The 14,404-nt window shown below is 57.2% G+C and overlaps 1 protein-coding gene and 1 pseudogene across 7 annotated transcripts in view; both read right to left on the reverse strand.

The window, feature by feature from the left end:
- KCP (kielin cysteine rich BMP regulator) overlaps window positions 1–3,753 on the reverse strand; it is a 41,432-nt gene extending 37,679 nt beyond the window's left edge. For 6 of the 7 annotated variants that reach the window (XM_016958135.4, XM_016958134.4, XM_016958133.4 and 3 more), the window contains exons 1-2: window positions 2,492–3,753; window positions 19–161 (exon numbers count right to left, since the gene is read on the reverse strand). In XM_016958135.4, the coding sequence (XP_016813624.3) occupies window positions 19–161; window positions 2,492–2,567 (219 nt within the window). In that variant the 5' untranslated portion in view covers window positions 2,568–3,753. The remainder of the gene's footprint in view (window positions 1–18; window positions 162–2,491) is intronic. The other variant, XM_016958131.4, reaches the window with a different exon arrangement.
- Window positions 3,754–4,273: 520 nt separating this feature from the next.
- LOC740751 (filamin-C-like) lies at window positions 4,274–5,901 on the reverse strand (annotated as a pseudogene).
- Between the last annotated feature and the right edge of the window lie 8,503 nt (window positions 5,902–14,404).

The following is a 14,404-nucleotide window of genomic DNA, read 5'->3' on the forward strand; positions in this document are numbered from 1 at the left end:
GCCCTGTCTCCATGGTACCTGTTCTCTGAGCTCCATCACTGCAGCCTCCAGTTGCCCCAGCCACTCTCGCAGGGGGTGCCACTGCTCCTGGGAGTTCCCAGCAAGGACTGAGGAATGGGCAGGTGTCTGCTGCCCAGGGGGCTCCCTGGGGACAGCCCCACCTGAAGGGCACAAGAATCCCATGTGGGCCTGAGGGTGAGGGGCTGGCCTGGCCACATTTTCTGGGTTCTGTCTTCTGACCCACAGGGGAAGGGGGTCATCCTGTGCACCCTGCCCTCTCCAATTGCCCACCCACCATCCAGGGAAGGAGATGTGGTCTGTGAGGGCTGGGGAGTGAAAGCTGGAGGTGAGGGCATGGAAGAAGGGGAGGAAGTTCTGAGTGGACAGATGTGGCCCAGACCAGCTTCCCCCGCTTGTCTGGGTGAGCCACAGGGCCTCTGACCCACCAGGGGACACAGAGCAGTCTCTAGAGCAGGGCTTCCCTGCAGCCTGCCCCGGCTGATGTCCCCAGCCATGGTGAGCATGTCAGGATCATCCCGCCTCTCTTGGTCCAGGGGCTTGGCCAGAGGTGGCTGGGAAGCCGACATGTCATGCTGGGAGGGCCCGGAAGCCAGCACAGGCTGAAACACAGGGGAAGGCCACAGACATGCGCCAGGCGGAGCTGCTTTCAGGGGCCTGGGGTCTGGCTGAGAGTCTTTTCAGGGAGAACACGAGCAGCCCCCATCCCCTGACTCTCTGCACCTGTCAGAAAGGCCACAACTTTTGGAGAATGTGCTCAGGGAAGGACAACTGCTCCCGCCCCCAACCCTGAGCACGGTTTTCCAGGCTTGTGACAGGGGTTCCTGGGGGCTCCCACATTGGGTGGGGTGGGCTTCAAAAGTGGCACTTGGCTGCATTTTCCGAAGGGTGTGAGAAAGGTGCTGGCAAGGCCCCTGCTAGCTTTGAACACACCAGATCCAGTGAAGACAGCCTGTCCCTGCTTCTAGAAGACACTATGTCCAGGAAGGAGGGACGGGGCACCTCTGAGCTCTGGCCTGGGGTTGGGGGCGGCCACTTTCACCTTTTCACTTTGATCCTTCTCCTGCAGCCCAGAAAGTAAAGGCAGGAGGGGAAGAGGCAGACATAGGTCCCTCCTCCAGGCAGGGATGGGCAGGGAAGTGGAGGGTCTGGAGCGGAGGCAATAGGAACAGAGAGAGGAGGAGGGAGAGGGATGGGTCTTTCCCACCATGGCAGCTCATTAGTGAGGCCAGGCCTGGAGTGGCTTAAAGGGGTTTCTCACAGACACTAGGCCTGTGAGACAGGGGAACAATGTCACCCACTGTCACCATCAAAGGCAGAGGGGATTCTAGGCTAAAATTGAACTTGCTTTGTCCCAAGTTCCCTGGCTTGGTTAATGCCATCCCACGTACCCAGTTACTTAAGACAGAAAGCTGGGGCTCAGCTCCCCTATTTTGTTGCCTGAGTTGTCCCCTAATACATCCCCCGCTTCTCCTCTCTCCACCATCTCCATTCAGAAGGCTGAAGACAAAGCGTCCCTGCCTCCATCTGTGCCCCTTCTCTCCACTCGACCTTTCTGAATCACACAGCCGAAGTCTCCCAGGAGCAAGTCCCGCTGCGATGGATCACAAGCACCGCCCACCTTTCCAGCCCCGCTACTGCCGGCTCATATCAGGGATTCTAACTCAGTTCCCGCACCCTGGGCGAATACTGGCCCTCAAACCCCAGGTGCCCTTTCCCATCTCCGTCCCTGTACTGGGGATCCTGTCACCCGGAATGGCACCCGGTCTCAGTCCTTCCCAAGCACACAGAGGGCGGCCACGATGGGCGTCTCAGCATCTGAAACCTTCTACCCAATCTAGACTCCCGTGGGGCCTCATCCTGCTGCCCAGGGCCCCTCCTCCCAGGCCACTCCTCCAGTTCTGCTTAAGTAGGCAGGCAGGATATGGGAGCCCCGGAGAAGCTGAATCCTCTGGGACCCCTAGGTGAAGCTAGGGCCAGCCTCGCCTGGAGAGACCTGCAGAAAGAGCTCCGAGTGGCACAAACTTGGTTGGTCCCCAAGGAACTGTCCCGGGCTCCCCTCTTAGCCTCCCCTGGCCCCGTGCCGGCACCGAGCCCTCCATTCCCGCCTGTCCCGCTCCGGGGAGGGCCAGACACAGATGCAAAGTCAGCTTCCACAGCGGGCCCCTTTTCTCCCCCTCCTTCGTCAAGACAAATAATTAACTTCAGACTCCCAGATGCCAGGGCAGCCGCACTCTCTCCCGCCACCGGCTGCAGGAACGGCCCCCCTCTCCTGAACCCCCTGCTTTGGCCGTGGTCTTCCCCACCCTGCTCGCTCCCCCGACGGGGAGGACGGAGCTGGCCAGGGAGGCGCGCGAACCTCAGGCAGGGCTAAGAGCAGAGCCCCCGGCCCCTCTCGGCCCCTTCAGGCCGGGCTGATAGGAGGGAGGGGGTGCACCTGGCCGGACCCCAAGCCTCCTGCACCTGGACTCACCTTCCGCGCCCGCGGCCAGCGCCAGGCCCCCGAGGTGCAGGAGAAGGGACAGCGCAGCGGCCCCGACCCCGGCCATGCTAGCTCCGCCTCGCTCGCCGTCTGTCGTCGCGGCTCAGCAGGCGCTGGGGAAGGCGGGGTGGGGACACACAGGCCGCTCCCACCCAGGCTTTGTTCAGGGAGGGCTCAAACCCCCCACCGCGCGCGCCTTTCCCATGGACACCTCCACCCGCCCCGGGCCCGGCCAGTCCTGACCCCAGAGAGCAGCTCCAGCTCGCAGGAAGCCCAACGAGGGTGCAGGCCTTGTCTCCGCTTAAGATCCAGGAGGAGACCCTGAAAAGAAAATAAACCCAAGTCCACCCCTCTCGGGCTCCTGGACAGTCTCCCTGCCCTTTTAGGGTTACTTCATCACCCTGGGTTTCCAGATGGATTTTTCCTCTCTCTCACAAGTTTACAGAAGAAGCAGACTGAGCTGGGTTTAGATCCCTGCTCAGCCAATTCCATGTGGCCTTAGACCACTAACTTCTCTGTGCCTCAATTTCCCTATCTGTAAACTGGGGATCACCACATCTACTTTATAGACTTGCAGTGAGCATTAAGTGAGATTATATAAGAATTTAGAGTCGGTAGACAGATGGTAAATGCTCAGTAAATAACAATAACAATAAGAACTCCTGATCTCTGAAATCATGGACGCGACCAGTGTATTCCTCTCTCCACCTATAAGTTTCTTTCCTGAACTCCACTCAACACCCCTACCCACCCCAGCAGTCGCAGGCTTGGCCCCAAATGCCAAGGCCGCCCTTCACTGGCTGGTCTCAGCCCCATTTCCCACTCCTGAGCTCAGGCCTGGCTGTGGGGTGAGGCTGGGTAGGGGGCAGGGCTGGGCCCTGGGCTCAGCAGGCAGAGGGGGCCAAAGGGAGGAAGTGAGGACAGCCGTCCCTGTGGGCCCACAGGCTGGGAAACTCCTCCTTGCAGCTGGGAAGCAGAGGGTTGGGTCTCACAGGCGAAGCTCACAGGCAAAAAGGAACATTGAGGGCGGAGCTGTGAACCCTTCCAAAGCTCTCCCTCCCTGCCATAAAGACCAGAAGTCGGAAGCCACCCCTCCCCCTAGACCAGGCAGGGACTGAGGTCTCCCCAGCCCACTCTCCACCAAGCTTAAAGCTTCAGTAAGGAGACGGCAGCTTCTCTGCCCCAGAGTCTGGGCCCATAGTGGACCTGAGCCTTTGCCACTGGGGGCAGGGAGGCTGCAATGCCACGCTAAGACCTGGCCTCAGTGCCTGGAGCTGGGGTCACAGAGGAAAGCCAGGGCCAGCCAGCCAGAAGAGGAACAAGGAAGCGGCAGCGCTATTCCTGGCAGGTTTAAGGAAGGTGGCTTTCATTGACCGGGTGCCTCTGGAAGGCAAGTCCTCTGAGGGGCTGGGTAGTGGGACGGTTCAGAGCACAGATTCTGGCAGAGTTGCCAGGGCACATCCTGGAGCTCTTGCTTTCTGCTCTGGGGCCTCTGGCTGGTCACTTCACTTTTGGTGGCTGATTTTTCTGAGCTGTGACTGGAGCTCTAACAGCACCCACCTCATGGAGTGTTTGTAAGGATTAGTAATGCATGGTGCTTGGCACAGAGGTATGAGCAATTTTTACTTCCCTTATGAAGAATGGGGGCACCTCCATCCCCATTTTACAGAAAGAATCAGAGAGAATCAGGGTGAGCAGCTCTAAACCACACTAGGAGGACGCACAGGGCTTCCCTCGCCCCACAGTCCCCTTCCAGTCCCTCGTGTCTTAGCCTCTGCCCCTGAGCCTGGCTCCAGTCGGCCCTCATGTCACATTCCCAGGTAGGGACACTGTCCTGACACAGAAAAGGTCCTCCAACCCCTGGGGTGCAGTGGGGTGGGGAAGCTGGGCCTTCACTTCACCCCCAAGGCAGGTGTTTGTAGTGTCTGATTCTGTGCGTGTGTCTGGGTGTGGCACATTTGTGTGTGTGTGTGTGTGTGTGTGTGTGTGTGTAATGTGTGTTTGGCTGGAGGTGGGGGCTGAGGCTGGGGAGGCACTTTTGGGACTCAAGGGACCTTGACTTTGAAGGGGCTTCCAGGGACACTTTCGTCACCCCACTTGATGATAAGGATGTAGTCCCCTTTCTCCTTGACAGTGTAGGTGACATTGTACACCCGGTTCCCCATGTGCTTCACGTACACCTCCTCACAGGGGGTCTTGGGGCCGTGCACGCCCACCATCATCATGTTGGTGCCTGGAGAGGGAGGCAGAGGGACAGGCTCACACCAGGGAGTCCCCTACTGTGACCCACACCCTGCTCCCTGAAGGCTTCTTGCCCGCACCCCGGGAGACGCCCTCCCCCCGCCACCTGCCTGCTTTGCTGCAGTCCACGGTGAAGGAGTTCTTCTGGCCCACGAAGGCCTGGGATAGCCCAGGGCCCCGAGTCACCATCTTGCTGGCATCCGAGGAGAACTTGGGGATCTAGCTGTAGCTGGAGCCCCGGCTTGAGGAGGACTTGGTCACAGTCTCCACCAGAACCGTGGATGTTTCATGAAGGCTGTGGCCTCCGGACAGCCTCGGACCTGAGGGGCAGGTGGAGGGGGCACAAACCTAGTCAGAAGGGCTTCCTGTTCTTCCCCAGGCAGGGGACCCTTGGCCAGCACTGGCACCCTGTGGGACTCACTGCCTGCATTTGAGGCTCCCCCCCAAATTCCTGCAAGGGCCACTCTAGGAGCACAGCCCCATTCCCAGCCAGGGCCCTGAGCTGCCAGCTCCAATTGGTGCTCCACCCTAGGGCTGGGGCCTCAGATGCTACGTCCCTCATCCTTGCAGGCTTTGTCTGGGAACTCAGGCTAACTCACAGGGTAAGAGCCACTTTACAAAGGAACACCCACCCAACTCATCCTACAGACAGCCTCAAGAGGGGAAGCTTGCTCAATACCGACTGTGTCTTCTTGGAGCGGAGGAATATGGGAAGCCAGGAGGGAAGAAAGTGGTGCTAGAGCCTGAGGAGCCAGCGCAGGCCAGAGCTGAAGGAGTGAGGGGCCACGATGGAGAGGAAGAATGGGATTTTTACATGATCATGCCCGACTCCACAGAACGTGTACTGTGTAGAGCCAGGCCCACCTCTAGCCCTGGTAAACTGACCATGATGTCTGGGGGCAGACTATGGCCTGGATGTGCTTGGCCACCGGAGCCCTCCAGGCTGGGCTGGGCTGCAGGCTGGGTGGACCTCCCCCAAACCGGCACTCACCAGTGACCTTGGCCTTGAAGGGGCTGCCCACGATGTGCTGGGGGCCACCGTACTTGATGGCAATGAGGTAGTTGCCAGGGGCCATGGGAGTGTCAGTGACCACATGGCCCTTCAGGACACTCCCTACAGTCCAGCTGCACCTTGGAGGGGCCATCAATGGTGACAGACAAGGTCCCCGAGCAGGTGTTCAGGGCGTTCACATGATCTGTGATGACACACCTGGGGGCCAGAGGTAGCAAGGCTGAGGGCAGGAAGGGCTTGTGGCCCAAGATGGGCTGGGCCTCAGCTCCCTGGGCAGCCTCTGTAGGGGGCTGCCACTGCCCCATGCCCAGCCTGGCCCCTGCCTGCCAGCCCAGCCTGGGGGCAGGAGGAACCAGGGTCCAGTGTGCAGTCCATGGCATGTACCTGCTCTGAGGGGCACGGGCCTAGCTGTGCTGGGTACCAGGCAAATGAGAGATGATATGCCCTGTCCTGGTTGAGGAAGGCAGAGCCCCACACTGTGTGAAGCAGGCTGAGGGCAGAAGGCAAGTGCCTGATGGGCTGTGTCAGCTGTGGGCGAATGAGCACTAAAATGTGGGAAGCTGAGTGTGGCTGGACTAACCTGGGAGAGCTTTGGGGAGGAGGCAGATCAATGGGGAGGACTGGAAGGGCTCTAGGGGAAAAGGAAATAAACTTGTTGGGGGAGCCCCAGACCTGGAATATGAGGAGGGGATGCACAAGGGCTCCTGACGGGCTGGTAAAATCTCACAGCCAACCTCAGGGCCCCAGTGGAGTCCCAGGCGACAGTCCCCTCACTCCAGGAGCTGCAAGGCTTTGGTACCAGGGGGCCACTAGGGGAGGAAGTGCCACAGCAGTCCTAGTAAGAGTGGCCAGACAGCAGGCGCCCTGCTGCCTCCAGGGTTGTTCTGGGTCACATGTCTCCTTGCAAACCCACACCCAGCTCAGGGAGAGGACAAAGGTTTTGCTGCATTGGGCCTGATCCTAAATCCCATCCCTCCAGGTGAGATGCCCACACCCCAGGCCCTGCTGCTTGCCTGGTCCAAACAGGCTGAGGCTCTGGGGCAGCAGGTGCCCAGGAAGAAGCTTCTTTCGGCTTCCTCCGAGAGGCAGGGTGGGGGAAGACCAGGGTACAGGGGGAAAACCCCCAAGTAGGGCCTTCAGATAAAAAGGGGTGATTTTCCAGTGACTCCCTAGACTCTTGGATCCCCTCAGCCCCAGCCCCAGGCCCGACAGCTACGGGGTAGGGGGAGGATGGAGGTAGGGGGAGGATGGAGGTAGGGGGAGGGGAGGTCTTGCCAGTTTTCTCTGTGGACACAGCCGGTGCACTTTCAGGCCCTGGGGAGTGGGTCCACGGGGGCCCAGGCCCACTCCAGTCCTCTGCCCCCGCTCCCCGCTTCCCCTCCGCCCCCACCCCTCCCGCTGGCTCCGCGGGGGCACACCTCCTGGGCCAGCCCGCGGAGCCACCCTCACCCCCAGGGACGCTCCCCCTGCTGCTGGAGCAGCACCCCGGTCCTCGCCCTGCTGTGTCCAGCGTGGCCGCGAGGCTGGGAAAGTCCCCCACTCCCACCTCTGCTCCCGGGCACCTGCTCCCGCCCTCCCGGGTCCGGAGACAACCGCTCAAGGCCAGCGCTGGTCCTCGCCATCTTCCCCCAAATCCCAGCCACGCTAGTCTCACTTTTCCTCCACGTTCAGCCTCTTCGTTGTTGCCTTCTTAAGTTCTGGGACAAGACCTACAGAAACCAGCCCAGAAACTATTGCGCCCCATCCTTCTCCGCTGCTCTGGGGGCCGGCGTCTACCATTCCCGGCCGCGAGCCCAGGGACGGACGGAGCCTCTACCTGACACTATCTTCCCCCAAACTCTTGCACAATTCCTGCCATTGGCCTGAAGATCCCGGGGGATGAACGCTTTAAACCTCAACCTTTTTTTCTGAAAGGGTGAGGGTGACCCGGGAAGAGCGAGGGCGAGTGCATCGAAAGTAAGGATCGGGCCTCGCTCCTCTGTGGACCAAGCCAGCCTCCAGCGGGGCGCCTGGGAGCCCCCATTCTGGGCGATGGCTGGGGGGGCGGGTGGGAGCAGCAGAGCCTGCGCCCCCAGCTGCGGTGCCGACCTCGCCGCCTGGGCCTTGGGGTTCCCCGGGCGCCAGCACCCCAAACGGATCGGGGCGTGAGGGGCGCCTGGGAGGTCGCAGGCCGGCGGGGCGCGCCCTGCTGTAGGCACCCACCGAAGCTCGGTCTCCAGGCGCAGCTGGACGCGGAATCCGCCGTACTCCAGTCTTCATCCCACCGCCCGCAGGTGCCTGAGGGGCGCGGGCCCTGGTCGAGCCCTAGACTTGTGGGTGGGCAACAGCCGGTACCGCTCCCACCACCTTCCGGGCGCACCGGGCGGGGACGCGGAGAGGAGAGAGCGGCGGCCGGGACCCACCTGTCTGCGATGCTCCTGCGTGGCTGCGCCCTTGAGCACTGGTGGGGCGGCGGGACCGAGCTGACTCTGCCCGGGCTGCGCTGGGTTCTTCTGCACCGCGCCGGCCCCGCCCGGAGGGACCACTCAAGGCGGCCGGCACTTACCGGTGACTACTGACCTGGAGGGAGCATTGGGCCAGGCCCAGGGCCTGGAAGGAGACGCCAGACAGACAGCGCGGTGGCCTAGACGACCACTGGGCTTCTTCGGCAGTCTGGAACAGGGAAATAGTAATTCCATAACCTCAAATTCCGCTCCGCGCCCCGCCCCCCGACTCCCCCCAGCTCTGAAGGGTCCGCAGGTCTTCCCCAGTCCGTGCCATCGTTGAGCTCTGGCACCTGAAAGAGATGGTTTCCCGGGTCAAGAGCATTAGGATGCCAGATGGTGGCTTGCGCCTGTAATCCCAGCACTTTGGGAAGGCCAGGCAGGAGGATTGCTTGAGTCCAGAAGCTGACCAGCATGGGCAACATAAGGAGACCCAGTCCCTATAAAAATAATAAAAAGAAATTAGCCAGGCGTCATGGTGAGCGCCTGCAGTCCCAAGCTACTCTGGAGGCTGAGGCCGGAGGATCACTTGAGATGGGGAGGTCGAGACTGCAGTGAGCCATGATGGAGCCACTGTATTCTAGCCTGGGCAATACATTGAGAACCTGTCTCAAACAAAACAAAACAAAAAACATCAAGAGACGACTCGGGTTGGGGCAGGATGCCTCTTTTCTGCCTTTACGCAGAGGGTAGCCCACATCCACAGAGCCAACTCATCCTCTTGCCCCTATGACATGTCCCAGCCTGGGCTGAGGTTTTGCTTCCAGAGGCCCTGCCCTCCAGGAATCTGATGCCTGTGCAGCCACCTCAGTCTGCTCCCACAGGAAGGTACCATCACTTGCACCAAGAAGCCATGCCCAAGAGGACCCTGCCCTGAGCCAGGAGCATGCTGCCCGCACTGTGAGCCAGGTCAGCCTCCTGCCAGCCTCAGCCCCACCTCCTGCATGCCCACAGCCATGGCCTGCCACCTGAGAGTCAGCGAGTCTGGGACATGCCCGGGGTGCCTACCCACTCACTCCTGACAGTGGCCAGGGGAGTGCAGAACCCATACACAAGTCAGCAGATACTGGCTCTGGCCTGGGACTGAGCCAGAGACCATGGGGAAACAGGCACAAAATCTTTTTTCTGCCCTCAGGGAGCCTCCAATCTAGTTGAGAAGATAAGCTCATAGCCAAGCTACCACAAGATTGAAGACCCAATGAGCAGATTAAGAGGAGGTGTAGAAGGCAGTGCAGTGTGTATTTTGCCAGAAGAGGGCACAGGAGGCAGGGGAAGCCCATCGAGGCTGGGCAGTCAGGGGGCCTTTACAGACAATGGGTCCTTTGAGCTGGGTCTTCATGGGAAAGTGGGGTTTCACCTGAAGGAGAAGGAGTACATGAGGGTCCTCTGGGCACAAGGACAGGGTGGAGAGAGGTGGGTTGCAGGAAGTCCATGTGGGAAGGCCAGTGGGAACAGGCTGCTGCAAGCCTTGCAATTAGGACTTTTTTCTATGGGTAGTGGTGGGTATTGAAGGCTGAAGCAGCATGTGGTATGGTCAAGGGGGCGCTTGAGGAGTATTCACCTGGTGGGGGCTAGATGCAGACAGAGGCGTCGGGGCTGTGACAGCAGTTGTCTAGGCATGGAGCCAGGGATGGCAGTGGGCCGGAGAAAGGGGGATGTTTCTAAAGGACGGGCAGGAGCTGGTGACTGGCTGGGTCCCCTGGAATAGTGGAGGCCGAGCTTGGGACACTAGGATAGCAGTGGTGCCAGGGACATGAAGAGAGCTGGGAGGAAGAGGAGGTCATGGCTATGCAGGGAGGTGTTACTGGCTCATGGCGGGATAGGGTTGCCAGATTTAGCAAATAAAAATGCAGAATGTCCTGTTAAATTTGAATTTCAAATAAACAGCACAATTTTTTAGCATAAGCTCAGAGTCACAGTGGGAATAAGCTGTAGAGAATGGAATCAATTTGAGGTCCTTAGGATCCTGGGGCCTGGCCAGGCCTGTCCACACTGACCTCCAGCCAAGTAGCCTGGCCCTATCCTTGGCACGACCTACTAGGCGTTCTCCCTAGAAATGTTATCGTCATGGGAAGTCCAAGCCTCCTCGCCATCCCTGGTCACTGTGACTCTCAGCTGCTTCTTTCCCGGCTCACCCCCTGCTCTGCCCAGTCCCACACCCCAGCACCCCCACCTGCCCTCTTCATGCCTCTGTCAGAGCCCCTGAATGTTGCTGGATAGCATCTTACCACTCCATTGCTTCCATGGCAGACTCGTGGCCACAAACATCAATGAGCACTGGACATTGCCAGAAATCCTCCTACAATCTCTTGGCAAATCGTTCTCCCCCTCCCTGAGAGGAGCATTTTTTTTTTTTAACCTTCCAATGGTTCTGCCCCTTACTTGCCATATGATCTTGGCAAGTTATTGAACCTAAGTCTCAGGTCCTCCCCTATGAAACAGGGGTAATAAGAGCACTTCTGTCTTTGCTCTTGTTAAGGATTGTCAGACTGGGTGTGGTGGCTCATGCCTGTAATCCCAGCACTTTGGGAAGCTGTGGTGGGTGGATCACCTGAGGTCAGGAGTTCGAGACAAGCCTGGCCAACATGGCGAAACTCTGTCTCTGTTAAAAATACAAAAAGTAGCCGGGTGTGGTGGCGGGCACCTGTAATCCCAGCTACTTGGGAGGCTGAGGCAGGAGAATCACTTGAACCCAGAAGATGGAGGTTGCAGTGAGCCGAGATTAGTGCCACTACACTCCAGCCTGGGTGACAGAGTGAGACTGTCTCAAAAACAAAACAAAACAAACAAACAAACAAATAAAAAACGATTGTCTTAGCCTGGGTTCCTGGAAATCAGAGCCTGAGACAAAGGCTTGCATGCAGGCTGATTTTGGAATATGATCCCCAGGAGCAGGAGGGAGGATTGGAAGTGTGAAACTGGGAAGGATGGAGAGCCAATACAAGGGTGCATTATGCAATGGAGCCGACCACTGAGGTGGGCATCAGCATCCGGTCCTGCAGGACCGGGGGAGCCATGTGAAAGGCAGGCAGGCAGTAGAAGCCATTGAGCCTGGGAGGCCCCCAGGGCATTAGCTTGCTCCCAGTTATGCATGAGCCAGTGCCCACGTGGGTTCCCGAGGGTATCCAATGCTGTGCATCAGAGAAATTCCAACATGAGAGAGGTAGATTTGCAGCCAGGACCTGAGGAGAGACGCTGTCAGGGTGCACTGTGTGGAGCTGCTTGCAAACTGTGTACAACTGGAATGAGGTACAGCTGAGAGGATTTGCATAAGAGATGGCCAGCCCAGGTGTTAAGTAGGATAATACACACAGAAAACTTTTTACAGTGCCCAGCACATTTTAAGCACCACAATCTGTTATTATTTTCATTGTCATAATCATCATCTCCCTCTGAGGTCCAAACCGAAAAGTCAATGTTAACATTTTTTAAAAATCTGCAACAGAAGGTAAAGAAGCTTCTGGAAAACTCACCCTATAAAGTGAAAGCCCAGGGCCCTGAGGAAAGGGTGTTATTTGCAAGGCACTTGAGTTCCACAGTTGAGTATGATCACTGTGTGCCTCTTTTTTGGGTGCCAGGCACTGTGCTCAATGCAGGGGTACAGTGGTGAATGAGACAGGGTCCTGCCTAGAACCTTCTGGGAAATGAGACTCCTGGTAAAGGGAACCACATGAGCACTGGGCTCAGGTCCACACAAATGTCAGGCTTGGAATAAGCATCTGGCCTGTTTTTCTCTGCTGGGCGGCGGGGACCGTGGTGCAGCCTTTCTGACCAGAAACAGCTCTTTCTTTACAAGAAGAGGATTTGGCTAGAGAAAGAAAGAAGGAATGGCTTGGGCCCAGGTTTGAGTCCTCGCTTGGCCTGGAAGCCCCTCTGTGGGGACACTGCTGGTTCCCTTACCGTGATGCGTGGGCCCCTGGGAGGCATATGGCCGCAGTAGCAGCATATGATGCTGAGGCGGGCGCAGTTCAGAGTCAGTGAGTTCAGAATTCAATTCCTGTGCTCCCACTTACTAACTGCCCTGAGTGTCCTCTAATTCTCCCTCCTCTCCTCCTCTGCCATTTATTCCCTGTCCCTCTTGGTCTCCTACAGACGGCATCACTCTGTGCTTTCATGCCTTCTGGTTTCCTGTTGGTTCCACCAATGAGAGGCCCCAGCAGGGGATGAGGGGGCAGGAGGGAGAATGGTTGGGGTATTTCTTTCCCGGTCTCCTTCTGCTCTGCCTGGGCTCCCGAGGTTACACTATTCCTTCCCCTTGTCCCCTCGAACTGGGAGGTGGCAGTGGTTTCCTGCTACTGTTAGTCGCTGGGGGGCCTCAACATTCCTTGCTGGTCATTATAACCATGTCTGCAGATCTGTGAACAGCTCCTTCTTTACATTCTCTTTAGCTAAATCGTTTTTGAGGGAATTCTGTTTCCTCCTGGGTCCTTAACTGATAGGCTAACCTTATCCACTTGCTCCAGCGAGTTACTTAACCACCCCTAAGCCCAAACCCTTCATCTGTAAAATGAAGTAATACCCCCTACCTTAAGCTGGGATAATTGGACCGGGCAAACTTAATACATTGGTTCACTCCTGTGTGTGTTGTACCTGGCACACAGGAGACCCCAGCATAAGGGACTCCCCATTCTTACCACCTTTGGGTTGCACTGTTCACAGTAGCAGGTTGGTTTTTTCTCTGAGTTTGGTGGCTGGAAGCAAAAGGTCACTGTGGGGAGGGAGGCAGAGAAGGGATTAGTAAATGATTAGATTTTTCTGCTTCATTTGATATCTTTTAAATCACGACAGTTGTGATAAATGAAATAAGCTGACGGGCCAGCTGAGCAGCCCCAGTGGGTGGGGGGATGTGCTTTTTATCAGAGATCTGAGATTCTAATCCCACAACTCTTATCTCACAGCCTGGCGACATCTTTCGTAAATTCAGACTATGTAGCCCACCAGTCCCCTCCCGGGAGGAATTTCCTTTGCCCGTCCTTAAAATGCCCCACAGGTCCACCTCACTGCATTCCAGGCACAGTGCCAAGCGGCAGTGTTGCCCACTCAAGTACGAAATGTCAGTCCACACCCCTGGCCGGCCGGGTCACAATCAGGGTTGGGACCCAATACTTCCTTGTTGGATGGAACCTGCTGGGATTTGAGGAGTGTGTGTGAGTTTTTTTTGTTTCCAGTATAGAAAGACCAATGCACTCAGATTGCAATATATATATATAGAACTATATATAATAAACATATAAAAAAGATGTATATCTTTTTATATGTAATATATACAATAAATTTTACTAAAATATATATTTTTAAAATTTATTTTTTGGAGGGGTCTTGATCTGTCACCCAGGCTGGAGTGCAGTGGTGCAATCACAGCTCACCTCAGCCTCGACCGCCTGGGCTCAAGCAATCCTCCCACCTCAGCCTCCCAAGTAGCTGGGACTACAGGTGTGTGCCATCATGCCTGGCTAGTTTTTTTTATTTTTTATTTTTGTAGAGACGGGGTCTCCCCCTATGTTGTCCAGGACGGTCTCGAACTCCTGGACTCAGGCTATCCTCCCACCTCAGCCTCCCAAAGCTCTGGGATTACAGGTGTGAGCCACTGCACCCAGCCACATTGCATATCTGAACCCCATGCCACAGCCTGCCCCTGGGGACTGGGCAGGAGGTTTACAGGCACTCACACGGTGACCCCCCGCCAAGCCTGGAGGTTCTGCAGCCTGGAGGAAAACTTGCCAGTAGAGCCTCATGCCTCTTCGCACCTGGGGCTTCTTTAATCCCTTTTGACTTCTCAAAGGCTGACACCTGGGGATCCTATTAGGGTATGGAGAAGCTAAGAGGTTTGGGGAAGTGTGCTCCCCGCCTGGCATTTTCTCTTCCCACCACGGCTCTTCCTGTCCTTCCTGGCCTTGCTCTCAAACTTCCACAGTGCCCCCCCTCACAGTCCAGTAGGACTGTCTGTGATGATGGACGTGTTCTAGATCTGTGCTGTCCAATATAGTGGCCACATAAAGCTATTGGCACCTGTCATACGGCTAGAGCAACTGAGTGTCTGAATTTTTCATTTTAATTAATTTCATCACTTTAATGTAACTAGCCATATGTAGCTAGTGACTACCGTACTGGGCAGCACATATTTAGACATTGAAGGCCCCAGTTCTCGAGACAATTTACTTCCACGGG

Source organism: Pan troglodytes, chromosome 6, assembly GCF_028858775.2.
Source record: "Pan troglodytes isolate AG18354 chromosome 6, NHGRI_mPanTro3-v2.0_pri, whole genome shotgun sequence".
Classification (NCBI taxonomy): domain Eukaryota; kingdom Metazoa; phylum Chordata; class Mammalia; order Primates; family Hominidae; genus Pan; species Pan troglodytes.